The sequence below is a fragment of the Styela clava genome, chromosome 10 (genome assembly GCF_964204865.1).
Source record: "Styela clava chromosome 10, kaStyClav1.hap1.2, whole genome shotgun sequence".
Lineage (NCBI taxonomy): Eukaryota > Metazoa > Chordata > Ascidiacea > Stolidobranchia > Styelidae > Styela > Styela clava.
The window spans coordinates 19,613,553-19,638,058 of NC_135259.1; the positions used below are offsets into that span (position 1 = coordinate 19,613,553).

General features: G+C 36.5%; 1 protein-coding gene across 7 annotated transcripts in view; it reads right to left on the reverse strand.

Annotated features, from left to right (window-relative positions):
• Window positions 1-1,125: 1,125 nt before the first annotated feature.
• The window catches only part of LOC120337443 (uncharacterized), a 53,538-nt gene continuing 30,157 nt past the window's right edge, over window positions 1,126-24,506 (reverse strand). For 3 of the 7 annotated variants that reach the window (XM_078116876.1, XM_078116877.1, XM_078116874.1), the window contains 19 exons: window positions 23,083-23,130; window positions 21,809-21,946; window positions 19,912-19,947; window positions 18,637-18,888; window positions 16,390-16,527; window positions 15,937-16,006; window positions 15,609-15,848; window positions 14,996-15,132; window positions 14,091-14,249; window positions 12,178-13,478; window positions 11,169-11,378; window positions 10,478-10,672; window positions 9,583-9,675; window positions 8,669-8,784; window positions 7,988-8,137; window positions 7,416-7,518; window positions 5,739-5,980; window positions 4,971-5,232; window positions 1,126-4,173 (listed from right to left, as the gene is read on the reverse strand). In XM_078116876.1, coding sequence (XP_077973002.1) covers window positions 4,027-4,173; window positions 4,971-5,232; window positions 5,739-5,980; window positions 7,416-7,518; window positions 7,988-8,137; window positions 8,669-8,784; window positions 9,583-9,675; window positions 10,478-10,672; window positions 11,169-11,378; window positions 12,178-13,478; window positions 14,091-14,249; window positions 14,996-15,132; window positions 15,609-15,848; window positions 15,937-16,006; window positions 16,390-16,527; window positions 18,637-18,888; window positions 19,912-19,947; window positions 21,809-21,946; window positions 23,083-23,130 — 4,037 coding nt within the window. In that variant the 3' untranslated portion in view covers window positions 1,126-4,026. The remainder of the gene's footprint in view (window positions 4,174-4,970; window positions 5,233-5,738; window positions 5,981-7,415; window positions 7,519-7,987; window positions 8,138-8,668; window positions 8,785-9,582; window positions 9,676-10,477; window positions 10,673-11,168; window positions 11,379-12,177; window positions 13,479-14,090; window positions 14,250-14,995; window positions 15,133-15,608; window positions 15,849-15,936; window positions 16,007-16,389; window positions 16,528-18,636; window positions 18,889-19,911; window positions 19,948-21,808; window positions 21,947-23,082; window positions 23,131-24,506) is intronic. The other 4 variants (XM_078116875.1, XM_039405198.2, XM_078116878.1 and 1 more) reach the window with 4 other exon arrangements.

Genomic DNA, 24,506 nt, shown 5'->3' on the forward strand with positions numbered 1-24,506 from the left:
TTTATTTTTATTCCATTAAGAATTCGGGGACTGTCTGTGTTAGCCGAGTGAATATACCCTTAGCCCATAGGCTTCCGCCCCTTTGCACTACTTGATGTATAATAGGCAAAAAAATCAGTTACCTCCGTATTGGTACACATACTACTGGAGCGCCTAAAAATCAAACGCCCTCGCACTGGCGCCATTTAGTTTTTTGTTGTCGATCTTTATAAATTATTTCGAAAGTGGGAAATCGAGCATTCATTGCTCGTTGGCACAATAGTTTTTTCTGGCTAATTGTACGTTTCGTGCATCTTTCGTGTCAACGCAAGGTAATTTTTGTACCATGGTGTAAGCAGCTCGCTTCTGAGCGGTATGATTTAGTCCGAGATTACTATTTACGCTTAAACTCATAAAAGTTTAAACAATTGTCATTATTAGCGTGTTTTTTATAGACATCATTTATTTTATATTACCAATTTTGAATAGTTGTTCTATCATTTTATTAATGCACAGGAACTCTCGATGCGCGGGTAATATTAAAATTTCCCGGGCATTTGTTGTGATTTCTTCAATATTTTAGATGCAATGCTTTTATTCGTTTACATTTATCGTTGCCTTTTTCATTATGAAACGTGGCTAATACAATAATTGATGGAAACCAGTAAAATATGAAGCGTTACAAGTAATAGGATTTACATATTTATCCCGGGGAGAAGAAGAGCCGATGAGACTGCTAAATTCTTTGGCGAACCACGGCCTCTTGTGCGGTTACCAGTCCATGTCGGGTATGGGATTAGTTAGCCAGTTATTTGTTTTCGGAAGCATGGACTTGATAGTGCATGAACGGGTGTGGCGGCAAACAATTCATATTAACGATGACATTGGATCAGGAAATCCACTTTGGAAAATACTTCGAAAATTATATAACCGACCAGCGGTTACGTGAACCACCCTACAACGGCGAGGATTCCAGCAATTCCCTCGCACGTATTTATCCCACACGGTATTCGAACCTGCGAATTCACGCAGGGTAATCAGAGGTGTGATGGCAAGCGTATTCCTAACGCTTAGAGCACGATGCGCCATACCGCTGAGCGTTATGACGGAAACTTTCAAACAAACCCGAAAATCGACAAAACAAACTGACATGCATAAAATTTATTAATTTTGGACAAAAATAATAATTCCACCTCGCGTAAAGAACAATTAAAGAAATAGAAAATAATGCGACGACTTTCGACGTACTATGACGTAGCGCAGTGTAATAATGCAATTTGAAATCATTGATGTGAATAACAATCAAACTATGATGCCATAATAAGTTTATAAATAAATAAATGTTGTATGAGATATGTTTGCGCAAAAATGTCCTTATTTTAATTAATGAGATCTCGGATATGGCAGAATACCAGAGATATATTACACACATTTTTAGTGGTAATCGTGGTGAATTGTTCTGCCTACAACGGTTCAATGGGGCATTTGAAAAAGTTTCTAAACAAAGAATCATGGAATTTTATGAATAAAACTGTTTTACAATAAAGCAAGAATGAGCCTTTTTTTTATGATTTGATAGATGAAAATGTATCGGTCTATCCTTTTTGATACAGAATTATCATAAAATTGTCAATTATTATGTGTTTCTAAGCACTCTGTCCAATGCTATATAAATTTGGGATATTTCCCAGTTTTTCCCCTCACTAATATAAGGATACTCACACTCACTAATTAAAGCATTTTAATAAAATTCCAACATGATCTTGGCTAAGATAAGGTTTTAGTTTTCTTAATATCAGTAGGGGAGCAAGGAATAACTGGAAAAGAATCAAATTTGAATGGGTATTATGGTGATCAAATTGATGCAATTAAGTCTTCTGATTTTTAAGTCAATTTTCATCAGCTATTATCTATAGAGGTATCGTAAGAAACAGAAGACTTCTGATAAAATAGAGCTCTAGATTTTAAACCAGTCACTGGTAAAGCATATTTCACAACATCAGCAACATGGATGAAATAAAGATATCACCAGCTAATCTGTTCGCACAAGAAAGTGCGATGGCATGCTCTCACCAGAAATGTGTTTTCATGTATAAATAGGACTAACAAAATCATACCAGAATGTAAGATTTGGCAACCAGCAGGCTTTTTTGAATGTTTAGTGTTTCTTGCGGTCAAACGTCGGATAATAGTTGAAAGAAATTTTGGAAAAAGGATTTTGAATCATTAGAAAGACCAGGGCAAGAACAAAATAAAATTTTCCATCACAATTCAATTTCTTTGGAAATCTCCACATTACGTCATACAACCAAAAAAAAATTAATCTTAATTATCCGAGATATAGGCATACGGCCAAACACATGGTACTTCCGTTATTAGCTTTATATTTGAAATCTGTAATTATTTTTGTGGCCAGAGCAAAATAACTTTGTTATTCAATACCACATTCCAAAGAGAGGAAGGTGGTAAGACAGCTTTAACCATATGGCGAACCACAGCCTCTGGTCTGCCTATGTTGGTCTCAAGCTCAGTCATTAATAAAACACTTTCTGGTAAGAGCATAGAAACAGTCAAAGAAGCAGAATGAGGAGGCATGCAAATACACATGCAGTGATATTTTTTTAGAAAAGAAATTATGTTAAATAGTTTGTACACAAAAGAAAAATGTACAGAGAAAGATAGATCGTGGAATTTTTTATACAAAATGTGTCAAGATAGGATAATGTTTGGGACGTATAGAGAAATGTTTTAAATTTAATTAGGCCTTTTCAAAATACAGAGTGACGAATTAATTTCATATTACTTCTACAAAAAGAAGGAAATTTATTACAAACTTGAACTACTGACTGAATATGATTGTACCCAAAAGTCTCTACCCAGAATATTTTCTGAAAAACCTAAGTTTTTTAAAACTGTTGCCAGCACAACCACGTTTATGATTCCAGTTAATAATTACAGGTACTTCCGTTGTGTGCATACCAGGTAAGAGTTGGGCCATAATTTCATTCCAATTTCCCTTATTTTAGTTCTATTACGAGTTTGGTGACTGTCTGTGTTAGCCAAGTGAATATTATCCCTGGTCATAGGTTTCAGTTCCTATATACAGCTTGATGTAAAGTAGGTGAACAAAATTAGTTGCCTCCATATTGGTACACACAATTCTGGAGCGCCTAATTACAACCCTTTTATGTTCAATTTAATTTTTTCGAAATTGAAAATGAATTTTGAAACATGAGAGCATAGCACCTGTACGTACAGCCATTTTTGAAAAACAATTCAGGGCATAATTTGATTTCAAAATGTTCTAGCACTATTACATAATAAATATAATTTATGACATCACTATATAGCATATTTTCAATGATTTTGAAATAATAAAACACACAAAAAATCAAGGAACATAAAATAACAACAATATATCATTTTCTATAAATGAACAATAAAGCAAGCAAGCAATGAGCTGGAACCGGATTTGGGCAGTCATAACCGGTCAAAAGCAGTTGCATCTGGAATTAGTCACGCATATCAAAAGCATAGTGCATGTTAATAAATTAGATTAGTCATACTGAAAATATATATAACACATAACCCAAACTTCTGCTCACTATAAAATGGGATTTTTGCTTATGTTGGATCACAAAGAAGCCATTATCTGGTCTGTTGTAATTCAGACTAGCTAAAACTAGTTTAATCCAGTAATTCTGCATATGGAGCCTAGCAGAGATATTACTGGAACTGGAGTTATTTAAGAATAAACAAGCTCATTCCAGTACAAACCAGTTTAAACCATATGAATCTGGTCAAAAGGTTAAATTTGAGGCGCTAATTCAGTAGGCTCTATTTTGAAACCAACAGTCTTACCAAAACCAGTTATATACGGTTTATATTCCAGTTGGAACAAGAAGTTCTGATCGCATTTAAAACCAAGTCTTGAAAGAACCAGATAAAACCAGTTATATCCGGTTTATATTTCAGTTGGAACGAGAGGTTCTGATCGCATTTAAAACCAAGTCTTGACAGAACCAGATGAAACCAGTTATATCCGGTTTATATTTCAGTTGGAACAAGAGGTTCTGTGGATATCTTCATATTGTCATTATTACTTGCAAGCAAATCTTGGTTTCCATTGCTGACTTGCATTGTTGTCTGCTGCTGCAGGTCCATGCTACCATTAGTAAATATGTTGAATGGATCCTAGAAAGAACAGAAGATAGTTTTCAGACTGAGTCGCCCGTTGTATGTCTAACACGGTTCTATTCCTAGTTCGGCGGTGTAGCGCATCACGCTAGGCATTAGAAATACGCTCGCCACCGCACCACTGAAAACCCTGCGTTAGTACACAGGTTCGAATCTCGTGCAAGGATAATTATGTACGAGAGGATTGCTAGTCTCCTTGCCGCCCTAGAATGGTTCACGTAACCGCTAGTCGGTTACAGCTTCCTCGGCCATCAAGTCCATGCTTCCAAAAACAAATTTTGGCCCCATTTGATCAACTCTGGAAACCCCTGCTTCAAGTGAACTTATTTATCATGATATATGCCAAACTTCATTCTGTATAACTTAACAGAATATCTTTTTTGAAGGGAACTTTTAATTTCTCCAATTAGGTAAAGTTCTATAGAGCAGTGGTTCCCAAAGTTGATTGACCGGGGACCAAAATTAGAAGCAGAAGAACATTCGCGGGCTGGGAGAGGGACCGCCCACAAGGAGCCGATGCTGATACCAGTACGCATAATCAAGATATCGATATAATTGAATTGTTACTAATATGCGAGTGTTTAAACTGTGGTAATGACACAACAATTGGGGGTATCTAGAACGCAAAAAGGTAAAAACATAAGATGTTGAACTATTTCACATAAGTTTGGTGGGCCATAACTGGCCCGCGGGCCCCCGTTTGGAAACCACTGGTATAGAGAAACCCCCACTCACAAGTTCGATGTTTGTATAGAAACTTGCGCCATTTTCATGTATATTAACATAATACTCACCATATTATTATGATTCTGGGCCTCCTCACTTTTCATTCCATTAGAAATAGGTTTAACCGTTGTAAACGCTTCAATAGGTTTCGGTTTCTCAAAATCAAGTGACATTGAATCCAATCCCGCGTCAATTTTTATTAATTCAACCCCAGAATCATAATTTGAAGTTGAAAAATTTAATAAAGTCTGTTCATTGGATGATGTGTTGTCTGCTGAATCACTGTTTGATTGTGATGTCACAGTTGTGGTTGGTGAGTAATTGTTGCTGCTGAAAATTCAATGATAACAGTGCTGTTATTGTAGGATATTGGAAAGACTAGATAACAATTCAATATTATTCACTAATTAAAATTTAAAATATAGCTAGTTGATAGTTTTGGAAATTTAAAAATCTCTTAGTTCAGCATTGACTACTCTAGTTTTTCTTATTCAGTTCGTGGCCCCATTTTAGTGCCATGTTTTTTGTGCGACCCACAATGAGATGTTACTATAAGAGAAAAGAAACAATGTATCCACATGCAATTTACCATTATTGCGAAACATGCGCTTGCTGTTCCGAGCCTACAGTTGGGGACACGCAACATTCTGAAACAATCAGTCGCATGTCGCTCCAGAGCCGCAGGATGCCGATTTCACTATCCACCAACCATATTTTATATTATTTGGATCATTTTTTTGTTTTCACATTTTTTATAAGTATAATGCTACACACTGGCACATATTACTACGATATGAGCTTCCGATTTTGCAAATACACAAATTGAACATATTTACCTTCGATTTATAATAGCTGCAACAGCAGGTGACACCGATCTTTCTGGTGTTGTTGCAGTGATTGGGGACTTCCCCCCTACAGGGCTCTGGGTCTGGGGTGATCTTCCAGATGCCGGGGACTGGATGGTGGGGGTATGTTGGGGTGAAGGGGTCCCTGCTGGTGATATAGACCCATCTGTTTGGGACTTGTTGGAGTCGGTAGCGTCTGGTTGACGAGTTCTCCTCATTATCATTTCCAATCTCTGAAAAGTAACAAAATAAATCAAACTAAAGCTAGCATGGGAAAACTACAGTCCGTGCGCCAAATCAGGCCCATTGGGTAATTCAATCTGGCCCGCCTAATGCTGCTACAGTCAAACCAAGCTAAAAAATATATCAAAGACAATTTGTTGAGATCGCAATTAAATTCAGTCTTTGCACGAGGCTGAATGTTTTGTACTTTTGCTTTCGTAACACTGTAAATCCTGTTCATAAAATGCAACCTTTATGTCACACTTACATGGCCAGTCCATGCGGACAAAATTTGCCCTCCTCTGAACTAAAGATTCATCATGAATCTGTGACTAGATGCCACAGGAATATATCACAAATATATGAGTTTAAACTACATGCTGAAATATTCAGGACTTGTATCATAAACCCAGAATACCAGGCAAACATGTTATAATATGGCCGACAAAAAATTAGCTAACAATAGGGATGAATATATGGTCCCCATCAACTTATAAACGCCTGTAGAAAAGTGGTCGACAACCTGTCGCTCGCGAGCCAAAATTAGGGGTTGCAAGACTTGGCGGGCCACATACATTTTCAGAAAATTAAAAACCGAACTGATGACCGATGAATCACATTAACAATGTTTTCACACAGATCAGAAGTTGAAATTTTGAGCAGCGTGCAAAGACGGCAACTTGTGAACTCAAAAAAATTTACAAATGACATTTGACACTTTTTAATGCATGAGGTTCATTAAACTAGTAATTGTGAATTATATACTTTTTAAGTTATGATATAATTTATCCTGGACATGTCTCATCTCACAATTAATTCTGGGTGCTCCCGAAGTATGCGAACCAAGATGGCGGACATCGGAACGTAACATGGGTAACAGGTTAGGGTTAGGCGATAATTTTTTTTCCAATTTTCCTTATTTTAGTCCTATTATCAGTTCGAAGACTAGCCAAGAGCCTCCCGTAGTATTTATACCTAAAATTATGGCCTAACCCTAACCTAGTACACATATTACATTCCGATGTCCGCCACCTTGGTTCGCATACTTCGGGAGCCCCGAATTCTGTTATGTAAAAAAAAATATCGTCGAAACAACCGTTTAGTTACTATAATCTGGCCCGCAGGTTGCCGACCTCTGCCATAAAAGGTTCGATTGGCCTGCTGTGAATAGGGATGGCGTGTTAGCATTGAATTATTGCTAAAATATTAGGCACTCCCGTAGTATGTGAACCAAGATGGCGAACACCGGAACGTAGTATGTTTACCAGGTTAGGGTTAGGACATAATTTTAGTCCAATTTTACGAGTTTCGGGACTAGCCAAGTCACTCCTGTAGTATTTGTATTTGAAATTATGTCCTGACCTGGTACACATACTACGTTTCGGTGTCCGCCATCTTGGTTCACATACTACATGAGTACCAAATATTGATGTCAACTCAACAAACCTTTTTCCTAGCCAATCTCTCATCTTCTTGTTTCTGTTTCTGAGCTTCCCTGTCTCGTTTTACTTTCTCTGCGGCTTCCTTCTTTTCTGCTTCTTTTCGTGCGCTGAAAAAAGTTGAAAATTGTTAGAACTAGGACGACCGCATAATATATGAGATAACTTTTATTCAGATTATCGTATATATCCATTTACTTCGCCTTTAACTGTATGGGCATTGGAGATCACACATATTAAGTTCAAAATATCATGCTCTCATGTGAAAAGTAACAGCCATTCACATATAAATATTTTTTGATATTTCCTACACCAATGCATAATGCACATCTACCAATTTTTTTAATCAAATTCAGTCTAAAGTGTCATTATACATGAAGAAATATAGGTAATTCTAAATTTTTTTTGGCAAATTCAAGTGTATAAATATATATATATGCCCCAAATATTAAAACTCTCACATTGCTTCAATATTGGATATGTTTTAAATTAGTTCATCAAATTCAGGTAGTATTTCTGAATTTCTTTAGTCAAATTATAATGTACAAATATTTCCAACTGAAAGAATAAAACTCTCACATTGCTTCTTCCTCTCTACGCTTTTCATCTTCAATCATCCTCTGGGCTCTCTCCTCTTCCTCTTTCTTCTCTCGTTCCGCTTCAGCGGCTGCTTCTTCAAACATTTTTCGAGCTTCTTCTTCTCGTTTTTGAGATTCTATCTTCGCTAACCTAGGATGAAATAAAATTTGAATTAAGGAAATTGACTTAAAGCAGGGTCTTGTGCACTCGCTCAGAAACAAAGAAGACTGATCTCTGAGTAAAATTAATGTCGAACACTAAAGAGTCGAGAGCTACTGAAAAAAATAATAAAAGGCCCTTAGTGTCGAATTGTGGATCAGTAAATATCACCTAAAACACCCTGTGACGCCGAGGAGTCCAGCAATCGTCTCGTGCATAATTAGCCCTACGGGATTCGAACCTGCGAACCCAAGCATATTCTTAACGCTAAATGCGCCACACCGATTAATTTGATTAGGAAAACAACCATGTCATTTTAGTAGGTCGGTTGCGAATGTAGACACATCTTTCGATAAGCAAATATAGTTGGGTGTCTCTTTATTGTATTTTTGAATGAGTCCCAGAGCATCTCACCTCCCTTTGCCGTAACGTAAAACAAGATTGCAGTTTACAGAAGGCAAAACGCCCTTACAAAGAACGTTTTCAAGTGGTGGGATACTGGTTGAAAAAAATTAACTTTACCTTATTCTTTCTTGACGTTCTCTCTCTTCCTGCTCTTTTTTCTCTTTCAATTCTCTCCTTTTTTCAGCGATTGCTTGCCGGTATGCTTCTTTATCCGCTTCAGTCTCAAGTGCTTTCTGTTACAGAAAAGTGAAAAAACAATCAGCAATGATTGCAAATATAGCTAGCCGAGCATGATAAGTATTTATAGCATAGGTAAACGATGTTCTTTTAAATTCAAATTGAAATGCGATAGCATAAAGAACAAACTGGTAACCAGAAAATAGAAATTGATAAAAACCGAATAATCCTCGACATCAAATTAAAAATACTAATTACTGGCTAATAACATGCCACCGACATTTAACACGAAGAGCAAAAGTTGTTTGCAAACAAAGCGGCACCGCTTGCCTGGTGAAAAATGTCTGGCGCCAGTAGGTGAAGAACTTTTTCTGTCATGACAGTCCAAGTGATAACATTTATATTTATGCTCTTGTGTAACCACATTCGCCTTAAGGGCTAATGTTAAAAACGTTAAGGCCATTTTCATTTTGCTCTCAGGATGGGCTTTAAATGGCTAAGGCAGGGGTTGGAAGGTTTTCGGACCAAAGGCCAAAAATGTTGTCCTACCTTGACTGACGGGCCATGTGAGTGTGACGTAAAAAGTTACATTTTATGAACAATATTTACAGTGTTACAAAAACAAAGGTGGAAACCATAAGCCTCCTGTCAAAACTAAATCTAATCGCAATCTCAACAAATTCCTTTATTTTTTAGCTGAAACATCAAAATTTGGTTTTAGTTTGGTTGTGGCAGCATCAGACGGGTCACAGTAAATTACCTAAAGGGCTGAATTTCGCCCACGGGCTGTAGTATGCCCATGTTAAGGCTAAGTGCTATTGAACAATCCTCTTACAGCTAATTAAAACACTGACCCTTGGCATGCTTTTCCTTTCAGCAGGAGCAGACTCGGATGATGGAGGAGAATCTCCATCAGAATTTTGCTGCGCTGGCTCCAAAGTTTTTTCCTGCAAAAAATAATTTCAGTATTTACTTGTTACTTGGTCATTTATTTGTAAAGATATTTTATACCTTCGCTCCAAACAATGCTTTAGACTAGTGGTTTCAAAAGGGCACTGTGGACCCCCAATAGGGCTACAGAGGAGTTGGATGGGGCCACAAGGGGCTCCCGAAGTATGCGAACCAAGATGGCGGACATCGGAATGTAATATGTGTACTAGGTTAGGGTTAGGCCACAAATTTAGGTATAAATACTACGGGAGGCTCTTGGCTAGTCTTCGAACTGATAATAGGACTAAAATAAGGAAAATTGGAAAAAAATTATCGCCTAATCCTAACCTGTTACCCATGTTACGTTCCGATGTCCGCCATCTTGGTTCGCATACTTCGGGAGCACCGGCCCCAATGCTAGGCGCAAGACCTATTTTACTTTTCTATCCACTAGAAAACTCCCCAATCTTCCGAGAATCATTACTTGATCCTTATTTCACAGGGTGTTTTCACATTGTTGAGCATGAATTGTTTGAACATAATGGGATTTGGAATCCACCAATCAAAATAACACTATAAATACCACTGGGATGATAAACAGGGGGGACATGAGTGCTAAAATGTTCTTGGAGTGGTCCACGAGCCATAAAAGGGGAAACGAGGAGTTTTCTTAGAGAAAAGCAAAACCAGTTTTGCGACGAAAATTTCGGCCCCCATCCAACTGATCTGCTCAACCTCGGGCAAAATCTCTAAATGTAGAGGGTTAAGCTAAGAGCAGTGCCTAGCTTGACTAATAAGTTATTTATGACAACTACAAACCTGAGACTGATCTTTTTCCTCAGAAGTTTTCTCATTAGATTCAATTTCCTCCTTAGGTTGTTCCTGCTTATTATCTGTCTTAACGGTAGCGATGTCTGCAATTGGTTGAGTATCAGGAACTTCCTTGTTTTCTGTGACCTTGACCTCTTCAGGCTCTGTGATTTGAGCTATTTCTTGTGTGTCAATTGGAGGAATCTAAAATACCAAATGAACTCTCCATAAATACTCAGATCAATAAAAACAAATCAACTAAACCAAATAATGGGCATTCTAAGCTGCATTTTGCTAAAGCAGACAGCCAAAATCAATGAAAACCATTAATTTGATTACCCTTTTAAGGGTCGCATTTATGTTGGGACACCCTGTATATTTGAAAACTATCCAACAAAATTGAGGTCAAAAATGAGGTAATTCAAGTAGAATCAAATAAGATGTTTGACTTTTAGGTTTTTGAGATGAGGGCATCCTACCGTAGGAACAGTATAGAAGCTGTATTCTGCTATTGAGTGGTAATATTCCTTCTAATTATTACAGTGAAAGTGTTAATTTTTCTTGTTGTTTTCCCTTGCTATAAAAAGTTTATGAGCCACTAGAATTTTTGGGCAACGAAAATAACCACAAAAGAAAAAAAGGTTGAAAACTAATCATGAATTTAATTTTAAGGAGACTTTTCTTAAAAAACACAACATACCACTTCTTTTTGTTTCAAAACAGTTACAGTTTCATCTTGCTGAGATGGCTTTTCCATTGGTTCTTCTTCTTCTTTCTGTAAAGAAATTTCATTGGTTTTTCTCTCTTGTTCTTGCGAATCCGATGGTTCAGATGAAACATCAGTAGTTTGTAATTTATCTGTAATATCTTCAGGAATTTCCTCATGTTCTGTATCTTTCTCCGTTGGTTCCTGAAGGGAATAGATTTATAATAGTTTAGGGCAGCAGTTTCGGGCACAAAGATGGCGCACAACCTGAACATAGTGGGGGTGCCAGGTTAGGGTTCAGGTTGTGCGCCATCTTGGTGCGGTGCAGAGACTTCGGGAGCGCCACAGTTTCTAGTCCTTATTACTTTTTCTGTGGTTTAAGTCGATTTGTGTTTAGTTTAGAACAGAAGTTTTGATTCATACTAGTAATTCAGGATAGAATTTACATATTTATCCTGGGAAAGGAAAGCCGATAGGACGTCGCAATCATATGGTGAACCACCGGCTTTTGTTTGATTACCAGTGCACGTCGGGTATGGGGTTAGTTAAATAATATTATTATTTTCTGCTCTTATTGTGAGAACATTTGAAAAAAATCAGCTTAAATTATGATCATATATAATTTTTGACTACCTGACTTCTGAAACCTTCTTTAATATCAAGGCTGGGCAGTGCGATGGACTAGGATTGGTCATTGCAGATAACACATTGTGGGTTGACATACCCAGCTAATCAAGGGTGTTGGATTGGCAACACAAAACTGTTAGATGCCTTCCAAATAGGAGGTGACTTATGTAAAGTCATAATTGCAAAAGGAATTTATCGATACCATATACTGTTTTGGCCCTCACAGATGTATTGAATTAAGTAAAAATACTTGAACAATTACTGATTAATAAACAAAAACATGTTTTAAGATATATTAATTAAGATATAACTCGTATTGGGCCAAGTTCGAAGCAAAGAGGCGTTAAAGACAATAAACGATCACTCTGGTACTTACTCCTATCTCAACGATATTCTCTTTCACCGAAACTTGCTCTTCGCTCTCACTGTCACTACTTTCGGAGTCAAAATGATCTGGAGGAAGATACTCAACCGACTGTTCTTGAGTGTTTTCTGGTAACTCTGGCTCAGGCTCGAAGTCTTCCAGAGAATCGGTTGGTGATACGGCTCTTGGATCCTGCGGTTCAACCGTTTTAAACGAGTCAAGTAACGAATCTCTGTTTTCTGGGATCGTGTCAATGAGATTCTCTTCTTGTGTTGTTAAGTCATTTATGACATCCTGAGCTTCGAGACTGTCTGGCTGTTCCTCAGTCACCGCTGTATCTACTACATTTAAAATAATAGGAGTAGATATAGCAGTAGTTTGTGATAAATCCCCAATTTCCTCATTTTTCTGCGAATCAGTAACTTTTTGTTCCCCATTTTCAGCATTGTCTATCGTATCCTTTATTTCGTTTTCCGATTCTAAAGTATTGTCCACATTACCAGCTTCTTCCAGTATTTCTGGTTCTGGTTCATACCTCTTAGTAGTTGCCTGTAGCTGCTCATTGGTTTCAGATTCTTCAATTTTGAAGGTTTCCTCCTCCTTCGAAGGGGATTCCCCTTCTAATGAATCAGTATCTTGCTGGTTTTCATTGTTGTCAACTAGAGTTGAAAGGTCATTGGTCATGGTTGAGTTAACTTGGAGTGAAAGGTTGTTTTCAGAGAGTAAATTGAAGTCCTGTAAGGGGTCAGGAACAATGTTTGAATGTACTTGGGGTGAAAGGTCATTGTTCATGGGTGATTGGGTTTTGGGCGACATGTCATTCTCTATTGTAGATTCCACATTTGGTTTGACTTCATTGGTTACGTCTTGGGAAGTAAATTCATTGTTCACTTCAATATTGAGTTGGGGTTGAAGGTCATTCTCCACGGTTGACTGACCATGGGGCAATTTTACGCTTTCTGGGGTTATACTAACACCTAGTAACAGTTCCTGATTAGATTGTTCAAAATTTTCAGTTTTTTCGGGCACATCACCCCCCACTTTTTCCTGGGAGACAGGCTCCACTGTAACTACTTTTTCTACAGTCTCAGACAGGCTGGGGATTTCCGAAACCCCCTGTGATGTGTTGCTGAGGCTTTTCGGGATTTCTCCGCTTGTCGAGACGGACAGAGTAGCTCCCACACTATTGGGTATTGATGCTCCCTCCTGTGATGGTTTCGAAGCGTCCGTGAAACCACTATCTTGAGAAGTTTCTGGTGTTTTCTGTGGTTCTTTTGGAGTTTCTTTCGGTTTTTCAGTCTGTTTTGGAGTATCTGAAGAAATTTGAGACATTCATGAATTGAATCAAAATTTTACTTTAAGAAATGGCTGGGAAGGATAGGTCTGGGCATTTACATATACCTAATGATTTCAGAATCGGATTGAATATTTGTACCGGATAAACTCGCGAATTCCTGAAAACATAGAATCCGTTACTCAGACTGCCAAATGCCAATGTCAGGATTGCATTTTTAAAAAAGCTTCGATAAAAAAAGTTGAGCGATTCAATCGGCTGGACTATAAAAAATTCGGCGGTGATTTAAAATTTTAGTCTGACCTATCAAAAAATTTACTATTTGATTCGAAATGCCCTACCCTAGTAGAGAATTAGGATGAGGAACTAGAAAGTGGGTAGTATAACGATATTCTTGCATGTAATATTATCCTGAAGGATCCTAGGGTGCAAACTGAAAGCCAGCATATTATCCTTGGCAATGGCTTGGTTAAAGAGTTAGAATTAACAAAGCATCCCAGGTGGTTTCAGATTTTAGATTCAAAGTACAAAGCATGAAAGAGCATCACATCAAAAAAAGAGCATACCAACATTCAACTCATTATTTCTGCTGAAATTCGAACATCTCCGAATTTCGAGATTTGAAATTTACCTGGCGTTTTAGATTTTGGTGTTGCTGGCTTCTGTGTTTTAGTTGTTTTTGCTGCCGATGAAGTTTTATTTGCAGGAGAAGATCTGGTTGTTTTTGTTTGAGTTGAATTCGTTGCACGAAGAGAAGGTTTGATATTTGGAGAAGTTGATTTAGGAGTGTCTGAAAAAATATTGAATTTGTTTAAATCTGTCAATACTGAGGATACCAGGATATCGTGTGGTGAACTGCAAGTCCTTTCACTTTGTCTACTCCCTTTGTCTATTTCGGATCCGTATGTGGCCGTTGCTACAAAGTAGTAGACAGTATTAAAATGATGAATTGAAATAACGTTATTTTTTTCTACAAAATAGCAGTATAACGGCCCTCCAATAGTTTGTGTACCAATATGGAGGTAACTAATTTTGTTTGCCTACTTTACATCACGTTGTATAAAGGGACTGAAACCTATGGGCAGGGGGTATATTCACTTGGCTAACACAGACAGTCCCCGAACTCATAATATAACTAGAATAAGGTGAATCAGAATAAAATTATGGCCTAACCTTAACCTGGTACACACACTACGGGAGTACGGTATATCTAAAATTGCATCTTGTTTTGTTTTAAGAAGTAAAATTACGAGGAACAAACAACCCTCCTCGAAATGTAAAAAAAAAAAGATTTTTTTGCATCATACATAGCTATTTTTTGTAGCTTTTTAAACCTTCAAGAAGCCAGACTTGCTAGCTGTTACGGCCTAACTTAGCGATTTGAATGTCAGAACCCCCTTTTTGGTTACGCTCCTGACAGGTATGCTCCATGCTCCTTCAAATACTAGATGGTGATTCACTTTATAGTGGGTTAGGTTAAATAAGTTAAATAAATCGAATAGTAGCTTCACAGCTAGTAATATTATGTTCACTTACCAACTTTGCTTTTTGTTTTTAATCCACTTGCTGGGGAGGGGGAAGCCCCTCTTGTTGATCTCTGTGGTGTAGTTTGTGGTGAATCGGAAGATGGCGTGGAAGTTTTGGGTTTTCGTGCAGGAGATGGTGCTGTACGCCTAGAGAAAACGTGACAAAATGTTTTTTAATGAAAATTTAGGAAAAGTTTGCTCAAAGCAAGGACAGACTCTGGAAAAAAAGGGGAAGGAATCCAGATAAAAAAAGTTGCAAGGCCGCTACCGTTAACTTAAGGTGGAGAGTATTGGTCACCCATTTTCGTTAAGAAAATTAGTTCAAACAACTTAATCAGAAGTGAAAAAGATTAATCTCTGAGCGAAAAGTGTATTTAAGCTGTCTATACTGAAATAGGGATGTGAGAACCATTGTTTTCAAACGGTGACCGTACATTTGAACCCATGTACATTTGAACCCATGCGTATATCCACGGGTTCAATCTATATGCGGGTGCTAAAACCCATGGGTTAGGGTTAGTATGGGTTTAACTATCCGTGAAACAAAAAAAATTCCATAGGTGCAATAGCATACAGGTGCAATTGTCATGGGTTCAAATGTAATGGAACCTTTTCAAACATACCTAGATGCTGGTGAATTCCCTCTTTTTTGGGTCCTATTTTCTGGTGTGGCAGTTTTCTTTGTTTCAGCGGCATTTGTTGCACTGGATGAACGGTTTTGAGCTGGGGAAGCTGCTCGCTTACCGGGCAGCATCGGTGAGGAGCCTCGAGTAGGAGTGGCTTTACGTTCAGGTGTAGGTTTACGCATGGATGGAGATGATTTTGCTGTTTCTACTAAAGGTGATGAGCTGCCAGAATCAGACCTATAGGAAATTATAGTGAAATATTCTGGAATAATTTTCTATATAATTTATTTGATAAAATAATTTTGAAAATACAAGTTCAACAGACCGTGCCGCCATTTTGTCTTTAGTTCTTCTGTCTTTACTTCGGCTTCTCATTGGACCGTGACCTCCAGAAGCTGAGAAATTTTCAAATATGACAATTTTAACAGTTTAGAGATGCTAGTTTAATATGTAGGATAAAAATATAGAGATTTAGTACGGGTTGGATCGGTTCTGCAATTTCTAAGTGGCAAGTTAGGCTAACTGAAACTGCCTGAAAACGTGCTACGAAAAATTACTATGTATGAAATATTTATTTTTGCTATTCAAAAAGAGGTGGGGTTTCAGGTCCTCAAATACCCAAAAAATATTTTTCTGAGCAAAGATACTTGCAGGGCATACTATGGCTTTTCTCTTTTCTACTTCGATCCGTACGTGGCCATTGTCATACGGATGCTTGAATGAGTTGGTAATTAAAGTGCTAAATAAAATTGTTATTCTCAAAGACTGAATAACTTACTGTTGGATGATTGCGAAGCACTGTCATCCAAGTCATTAATTGCATTCCTAGAGCGCGCTAGAGAGGCTCGTGTTGGTGCAAGTAGACGCGGACTGATAGTGACTGGTTCTGTGAGCCCTGGTGTCGATATTGGCCGACCTAGGAAACAGAAAATGTGTCAAAGTGTTTGAAAAATTCAAATTTGTTACGCTTAGCTATTTTTGGTAGTATTTTGAATGGTGGATAGTTACTTTACAGTATTGATGATATTTTATTGAAATTACTGGTGTGTCAAAAAATCTATAACCAGCTACCAGCGTGTCTCTTCAACTCCTTCATCAGTGACTATTTGTGAGGATCTTTACACAAAAGGCCACTGATATATACGAAGTTACTATTCTTGAAACGGCCAAATCATTTTTATCTTTGTGGCACAGAATGTTGAATAAAAAATTCCATTTACTATTTTATAGTTTTTCCAAGGCAATTAGCCACACATTGAATTTGGTTTAATTCTAAATTTTACGCTGATTTTGAATATTACACGAGTTCTGAATTCACTTATTGTCAATACTAAAATGGACAAATACAGCAAATCGTTTTTATATTTTTCATGGGGGAAAGCCAGTATATAGATATATCATCAGTCATCTCCATAATGCAAGATACACACTAAAACTAGTGTTGGAAATAATGAACAAACTACATGAAAGGAAAGCTAAAATAAACAAAACAATTGTTCAAATTGACACAAAAAATAAGGCTAAGATTGTTACAAAAACTAACACCGAAAATTAAACAACCCAGACAAAACTTACAAATTATCGATACAATCTCACCACAACAAAAATTAAATAATGAGAAATTACAGCTAACTAATATTAGTACAAAAAGAATACAGGTACTAAATTCATAATGAAAAATAATAAAATCTGCTAAGACATGCCAGTAAAATGATCAAACATTTACTGATCAGAGTGTAAAAACTGCGAAGACGATCTCAAATGTACAAAGTGTCGCAAAAGCAGGTTAACACAAATTAAATTTAAAAATTAACTTTCAAACCAAATTTTGAGACATCCTGTATTATGCCCAGATAAAAATACACCCTTGGCTAATTAAATCTTTAGCAAATCAAAAACTACTTTCTACATCTACACTCTAACACCAGCTACAAGCAGAAGCAAAGCAGCTATATTTTTCAATCATGGAAATAAAGAGAAACTCACTGAAAAATTTTAATCTGGATTAAAGAGATCTTTCTTGCAAACTCTCATTTTTTTTGGTTTGAAATTTACATTATTTTGAGCCCATGGATGCCTAAACTCTATTTTAACGGAATATATTACTGCTATTTTGAATCCTTTAATTCGGATTAATTATTTCGAAAATTATTATTTTGAGCAAGTCTCAATAGCATGACTAAAAGTGACGATATTTTGAAATTTTTAAAATAAAAAGCCAATCCAATAAAATAATCATTTTTTGTAAAATTTGACATTTATCCATAGAGACTGCAAATCTAGCAAAAACAGTTTTTTTTTAGATTTTTCAAAATTGAAAGAACTTTCAACGCTGAATTCTGCACTCTGATTAAAGAATATTGTTTATATTGGTGCCCCGTGTTTATCACAGTGTTTCTATCAAAGGAATTCCTCCCCTTTTATGGTCCCTTCGAAGGCTTTCAGCACTGATGACCCCTGTTAATCTTTCAAGTGGTATTTATAATTTTACTTTGTTTGGCTGATTTCAAATTCCATTATGTTCAAACAATTCCTGCTCAACAGGTGAAAACACCCTGTGAAATAACCTCATCAAGCAATGATTCTAGGAAGAACGGGAACTTTCCTTGTGAAATGAAATTGGTTCCCATTTTGGAACCGCTGTTCCATCACTACTGAGTACTGATGAAATAAACCAACTGCCATAGTGTTGGACACTGTCCATAGTGGTACTGAATAGGAACCTAGAAGGTTATTGAGAATCGCCTCATAGTGTGTTATAAATAATTTTTCCTTGGTTAGTATTGTGTCAATTATATAAATTTGGTGAAACATAGATGTCTGGTACTATAGTGAATCTTTTTTTCTAATTTTTTCTAAAAATGGTTATTAAAATGATAAAATTTAATCACTAAATTATGGAAAAAAATGAAAGTATAGGAAAGACTGAAAAACAAAATGATAGTTTTAGAATAATCGATTGAGAGGGATTAGAACTAATTACATGCACAACTGAGAGGGATGCCAACTAATATGTGCAGGGAACCTGCTGAAGTTGCTTTCTGGTTCTTCGCAAGTTGTTCACGAATTTTTGCCGTCGTCGTCAGGGTCACTTTAGGAGTGGGTGAACGACCCCTCATAATGGGGGCTTTGCTGGATGTTGGGGCTGGTTGCAAAGGTGGGGTTTCATCCTTTTTTAGGGCAATGTTCTCCACGCTTGAAGTTCTTGATGGTGGCCCTTTTACCGCTGGTTTTGGTCTTGCTCCAAGAGAATTAGAACGCCGTATACGTGGTGAATCTTCATTTTAAATTTATATAATGTAAGAACAGATAATGTTTTATGAATCATTTGAAAAGGCTACAAAAGTTGGCATATCTGTTGGTAACAAATGTTAAAGATCTCGGTTTTACACCCGAGATAGGTAATCCTATGCTACTCATGACATTCATTGTGACTTTAAAACTGTTTGCAATATCTATAGCCAGCCAAAGCCGCACTGTGAAACTACTGGCAGTGCTTGGCAAAAAAAATTGAGCGCTGCCAGAATTATATTCAATTATAATTCACTCACATAGTAAGCAAGCACTAATCATGGCACAAAATGGCCACATTTACTTTCTATGCTACCAAACAAAAGCTTGCCCTGAGCAAAGCACAAAAAATTGGAACAGGCAGTTTAATAGGTTCCACTAAAAATAATTGGAAAATTGTACAATATTTGCATCATTCATACACTACGGAAAACAATTGCATAAACTGGGCCCTCTCTCTCATGTGGCGAACAAAGGCTTCCACAGGTACCAAGAGCAATGAAAGTTGAATTTGACTGTCATTTGTTTAATTCTTTGACTATCATGCATTTATTCTTTTGCTTTCATTTGTTAAATTTGTTATTCTTCAAGATGACTTATGAAAATAACATTGAAACAAACCAGGTTTCATATTGAAGAGCAAGGACCAAAAGAATTTTAGAAAATGTTACTAAACATGAAAGTATTAGAACCACTGTTCTGGACTTACATGTCGTCAAAGTAAAGACCTGTGGCTCATGCTCATCAAAAAATGCAAATGATTTATATTACATACATAGCTTAGCGATTGTTTCTTAAACAAACCAAGCTTGCAACCACACTAATGCAATACATAGAGACATAACAGTAATTATACTCTAGGTGGCTCTGAAGCAGTATCAGAAATTATTGAACCAATTTTCTGATCTTGCATTATGAACATAAAAAATACTTTCTGCTGAAAGCGATAATTATTCAACTACAGAATCACAGAATTATATATAATTTGATTCGTTGGGATTCAATATACCTTGCTCAGTAGAAAAGAATTCTGACAACACATCAACTGAAAGGTAACGATTGAAATGTAACTTATGGAGGCATTTGATAAATACTGATAAAAGCCATAAGGTGGCTAAAAAGAGCCAAATCTCACATCCTAATTTAAACCTGCTTATCTTTGACTTTTTTTTTTAACTTAAGACAGTATTTATCATAATACTTCTATACTATACAGTTTTTCTAGGAAAGCTCCAAATGGACCTCTATTCTTCCGACACATATTAAAGAGGGTGACCAGGTTGATAAACATTGTTTCTCTTTTAGACACTAAGTGGACCTGTGGATAGTTTTGTTATTATGTTGTTGTTCTTGTTGATATTTTTGAAGTGAAGAAATCGCTTTTCTCATTCACTAATGGAAGTCAGGGGTGCAAACCTCATATGAGTCATATCACATATCAAACCACACCTCTGCAAGACCAGTTGAAGCTATTTTAACTTGATACAATAGGCTACATATCAAGACTCTGCCATATGAAATACCCATTATTAGAACCCTTCCAAAATTATTTAATATCTTTCATGCCATATTACATAGGGTGACCAAAAAAAAATAACCCATAGTTCCTAATACTTCTACGAAATAGAGTTCAACACTCAAATTTCATTGTGTTTGCTTGTAAGTTGTAACTAAAAAGTACCAATAATCTAGGACGCTCTGCCTAAAAGTTATGTTCTTCCTAGAATATGCTATGCTTGAAATTTTGTGTGTTCTGTTTTTTGAGTCACCCTGTACCAAAACCCTATATAACATTCAAATATTTTGTATGCAAGGGACCTTCTGAAATAATAGAGGACAGCCCTTTTGAGTGTGACACATATTCCTGACAAATAAGCAGCTGAACAAAACCTCTCATTATACTGCAATAGTTTGAATATGAACAAATCAATGCATTACAGGTTGTTAAAACCCTCACACAGAACACATTCTTTAGGATTAGGACAAAAAGATTTACTACTCAAACAAACAGCAATTGCAAACAAGACTGTCGTTTGAACAACACACATTATCAAACAAACACGGCTAAAAAGCTGAATAAGTTATTTAAATGTGTATACCTTTACAGGGATGGCCAAAACAGAAAATGTTTAACTTTGAATACATTCCCAATATAATTGTTGTGACATGTAATACTATTCTAAACTTTGTCATTCAGAGAAAAATGTTAACATATCATTATAAACTTATAGGAATTGAATTTGATAATACAGAATGTTTTGAGATAACATTGATTTGATTACTATTCACATTTTTATGATGTACCGGTAGGGCGGTAGGTAGTAAAAGTAAGGGTTTAGGGCTGTTATATGCCAAATATTCAAAATGATAATTATTTACTACAGAGTTTTAAATTTTTTTAAATTGCAAAGGGAATTCATGAATACTGTATATAGTTTGCTGGTCCATACATGTATATTGAATTAAGTAAAAATCTTAAATAAACACCTCCAAAATTGTAACAAGACCTTTTGGAGGAATACCGGTAAAATAAAAAAGTTCATTGATGTTATGAAGTTAGTTCTTATTAATATATTTTGACTTCATAACAAAATTGAAATCTTAATACGTCATTATGAACGAATAAAATAAAAATCATTGAGCCATGTTACAAATTCAATTTTGTCAATAAGAAGTCAGTTCTCAACACATCTTAACCAGGTTTGATGTTTTATTACAATTGGTATTTAGTTTTACACCTGTAGGGAACAACAAACTATATACGGTGGCAACAAAAGCCCTTGATTTGATTACTTTGAATGCATTTGCTCAATTTTGGGCATCCTTGCTCTAGCATCAATATAGAAAAATATGTTCAATATCAAGTTTCTTTTTAAAAATGCAAATTCACACAAATTATAACTTACCGGGTGAGACTCCCCTCCCTGCCCCAGCATGGGGTTCGTAAGATCTGAGACCCATAGCAAAGTTCATGTGGGTTGTGTTGATGAGCAGAGGGCTCTTAGAAAACCTGTCGTTCTGTGGCTTGGAAGACGATGGCGATGCTGAAAGAAAAAAATTAAAGTTGTGAATTTGTTTTCAGGTGCAATGAATAGGACAAGTATATCCTGGGAAGAAGGCTGATAAGATGGTGCTCCAAGAGTATGTGTACCAATATGGAGGTAACTAATTTTGTTCGCCTACTTTACATCAAGTTGTGTAAAGGGTCGGAAGCCTATGTGCAGGGGAATGTTCACTTGGGTAACAAGGACAGTCTCCGAACTTGTAATAGAGCTAAAATAAGGAAAATCGAAATAAAATTGTGCCAAACCTAAAACACATTACAGGAGTAACAATGAGACTGCAAAATCATATGACTAAACAAGGCTTTTGCCAGGCACAAGGATGCTTAGCCATTATCGTTTCATATGAATGCACTCGGTGTTATTATGTTCTTATTTACATTTTGTGCAGTTGATTATCATCCTGAAATAACTGTGCTGTAACCTTAACTCCCACATTTTAACTGGTCAATGCCAGCATAGCATAATGATCTTATGGGTAAAATCACTAAAAAATGACTTTCTGTGTATAAATTCGGCCATGAAATTATCAAATGGAACCAGGGCCAGTATATTGTGCAGACAGACCCTAGATCAGTATCACACTTGAGGGTGTTATAAATTGGGAAAGCTATATATAACAGGAAAGATGATGTAAGTAATGTGACAACATAAGCATATCTTGGCCTGAGTAATGGCTTGAAACGCAGCACCAAATAAATAATAACCAATCATATAGGCCAGCTGTTCACAGGGGGATGTCGGCCTAGCGATTTGTTGAGTACGCCCTGAAAATTACTAGAATTGGGTCGAACATAACTAATATAGGATTGAATATTTGAAAAGATGTGTTCAGAGCAGCAGCTGAAAACCTCTCATTAGATAAATATTTGGAAATGTTATGATGTTATGTTGTTTTGTTGACATTGCCTTCATTCTTTAGCCCCACATGTTTATAAACTTAAAAAAAACATAAAATATACATTAACGATCACAAAATTGAGTTTTATTTGACGACAGCAATTTTGTTTTCGTGTAGGTGTGCCTTGAGTTTTTTCCCTAATGAAAATAAAGTTTGGGAATCGCTGACATAAGCAATAGGCTTTTAATTATCCCAAGAGGAAATAAAAACAACCCACCGAGATTGGTCATTGAACCAGTCTTCATCTGATCAGTGGCATTGTCATCTGCAAGCAATAAGAATAATTATGTCAAATACATGTTCTCTACTTTAAACAATATTTCATCTTATAACAATCTACTTGGGATAAGTTAACTCGGGGTTTCCCAAACTTCTTAGCCCGCGGACCCCTGTTTGTGAATCCTATTTTTTACGCCCCCCCCCCCCATCCAATGCGAATCAATTTATGTGCCTAACCAACGATGACGATGAATAACGTTTCATCTGAATTTAGAACACAACAACACAAATGACATTAATGTGAAGAATCAATTTGTGACAAGAAAATTAATAGGCCCGACTCTATGGCATCGATTCCATACAGTCTTACATATGTTTGGTCGAAATAGAACTCATGAAGTCTGAATCCATACATACTAACGTTAAATATTAGTAGGCTAAGGGCAATGCGATAAAATTATGATCTTTTTGCACCTCGATGTCAGGACTGTCGGTACTAATTGAACATGTGGAACTAATTTAATTGTGTATTTTTGGATAGTCTCGCACAATTAACTTGGTTTCACGCTTCTTTCTTGCCACAACGGGGCTCAAATGACCTTGGCAAAGTCGCACAAGTTCTCAACTGGTGATAACTCAATAACGCATACAGTCAATTATTACTGACCATGTAGCTCTGTGACGGAAGTCTTCCTCACAGACGCAAGGATCGTCTTTATCTCGTTTACGAATGTCCATGTGACAGTGAAATATATATATTTCAGACTCTTAATATCGCTGCGGACCCCCTGTGTTGTCGTCGCGGACCCCTGGGGGCCCAGTTTGGGAAACCCTGAGTTAACTGATACATTATGATATTTTTTTGAAAATGCTAATAGTATAGGCAGTAACATAATAGCAAATAAATTTTGTGAACTGCAATGAGGCATCATCCTTGTGTGACAATGCTTAAGAAGCCAGCTTTGGTTCCTTGTAACTTCCCTTTCCTAATAAACTGTGTGCCTACTTTTTCTCAGAATTAATATACAATTGATATTTGATGGTTAGGAAAAATTATACTTGGCTTGGGTTATTAAATGAAACATATATTTATAGTAATCAAACAGCATAAGTTATGATAAAAAAAAGCACCCTCCGTACATGATAAACATTTTGGTTCCAGACTAACCCTAGTAATACCCAAAGTCTTGAGTAGTTGCGATTTTTGGAATTCTCACTTACAATATTTTAAGCTTATCCTTTAAGCAGGGAAATTGATGCAATGAAATATTGTAAAATTTGACATAATAATTCCATTTCAAAAACTACAAATTTTATGAAATAAACGATCTTTTTGGAACCAAATGCTGTGAAGATGTCGAGCTCACAGCATTCCAAAACAAATGCCTTCAACATATTAGTTCATGTTATCATATAACCACA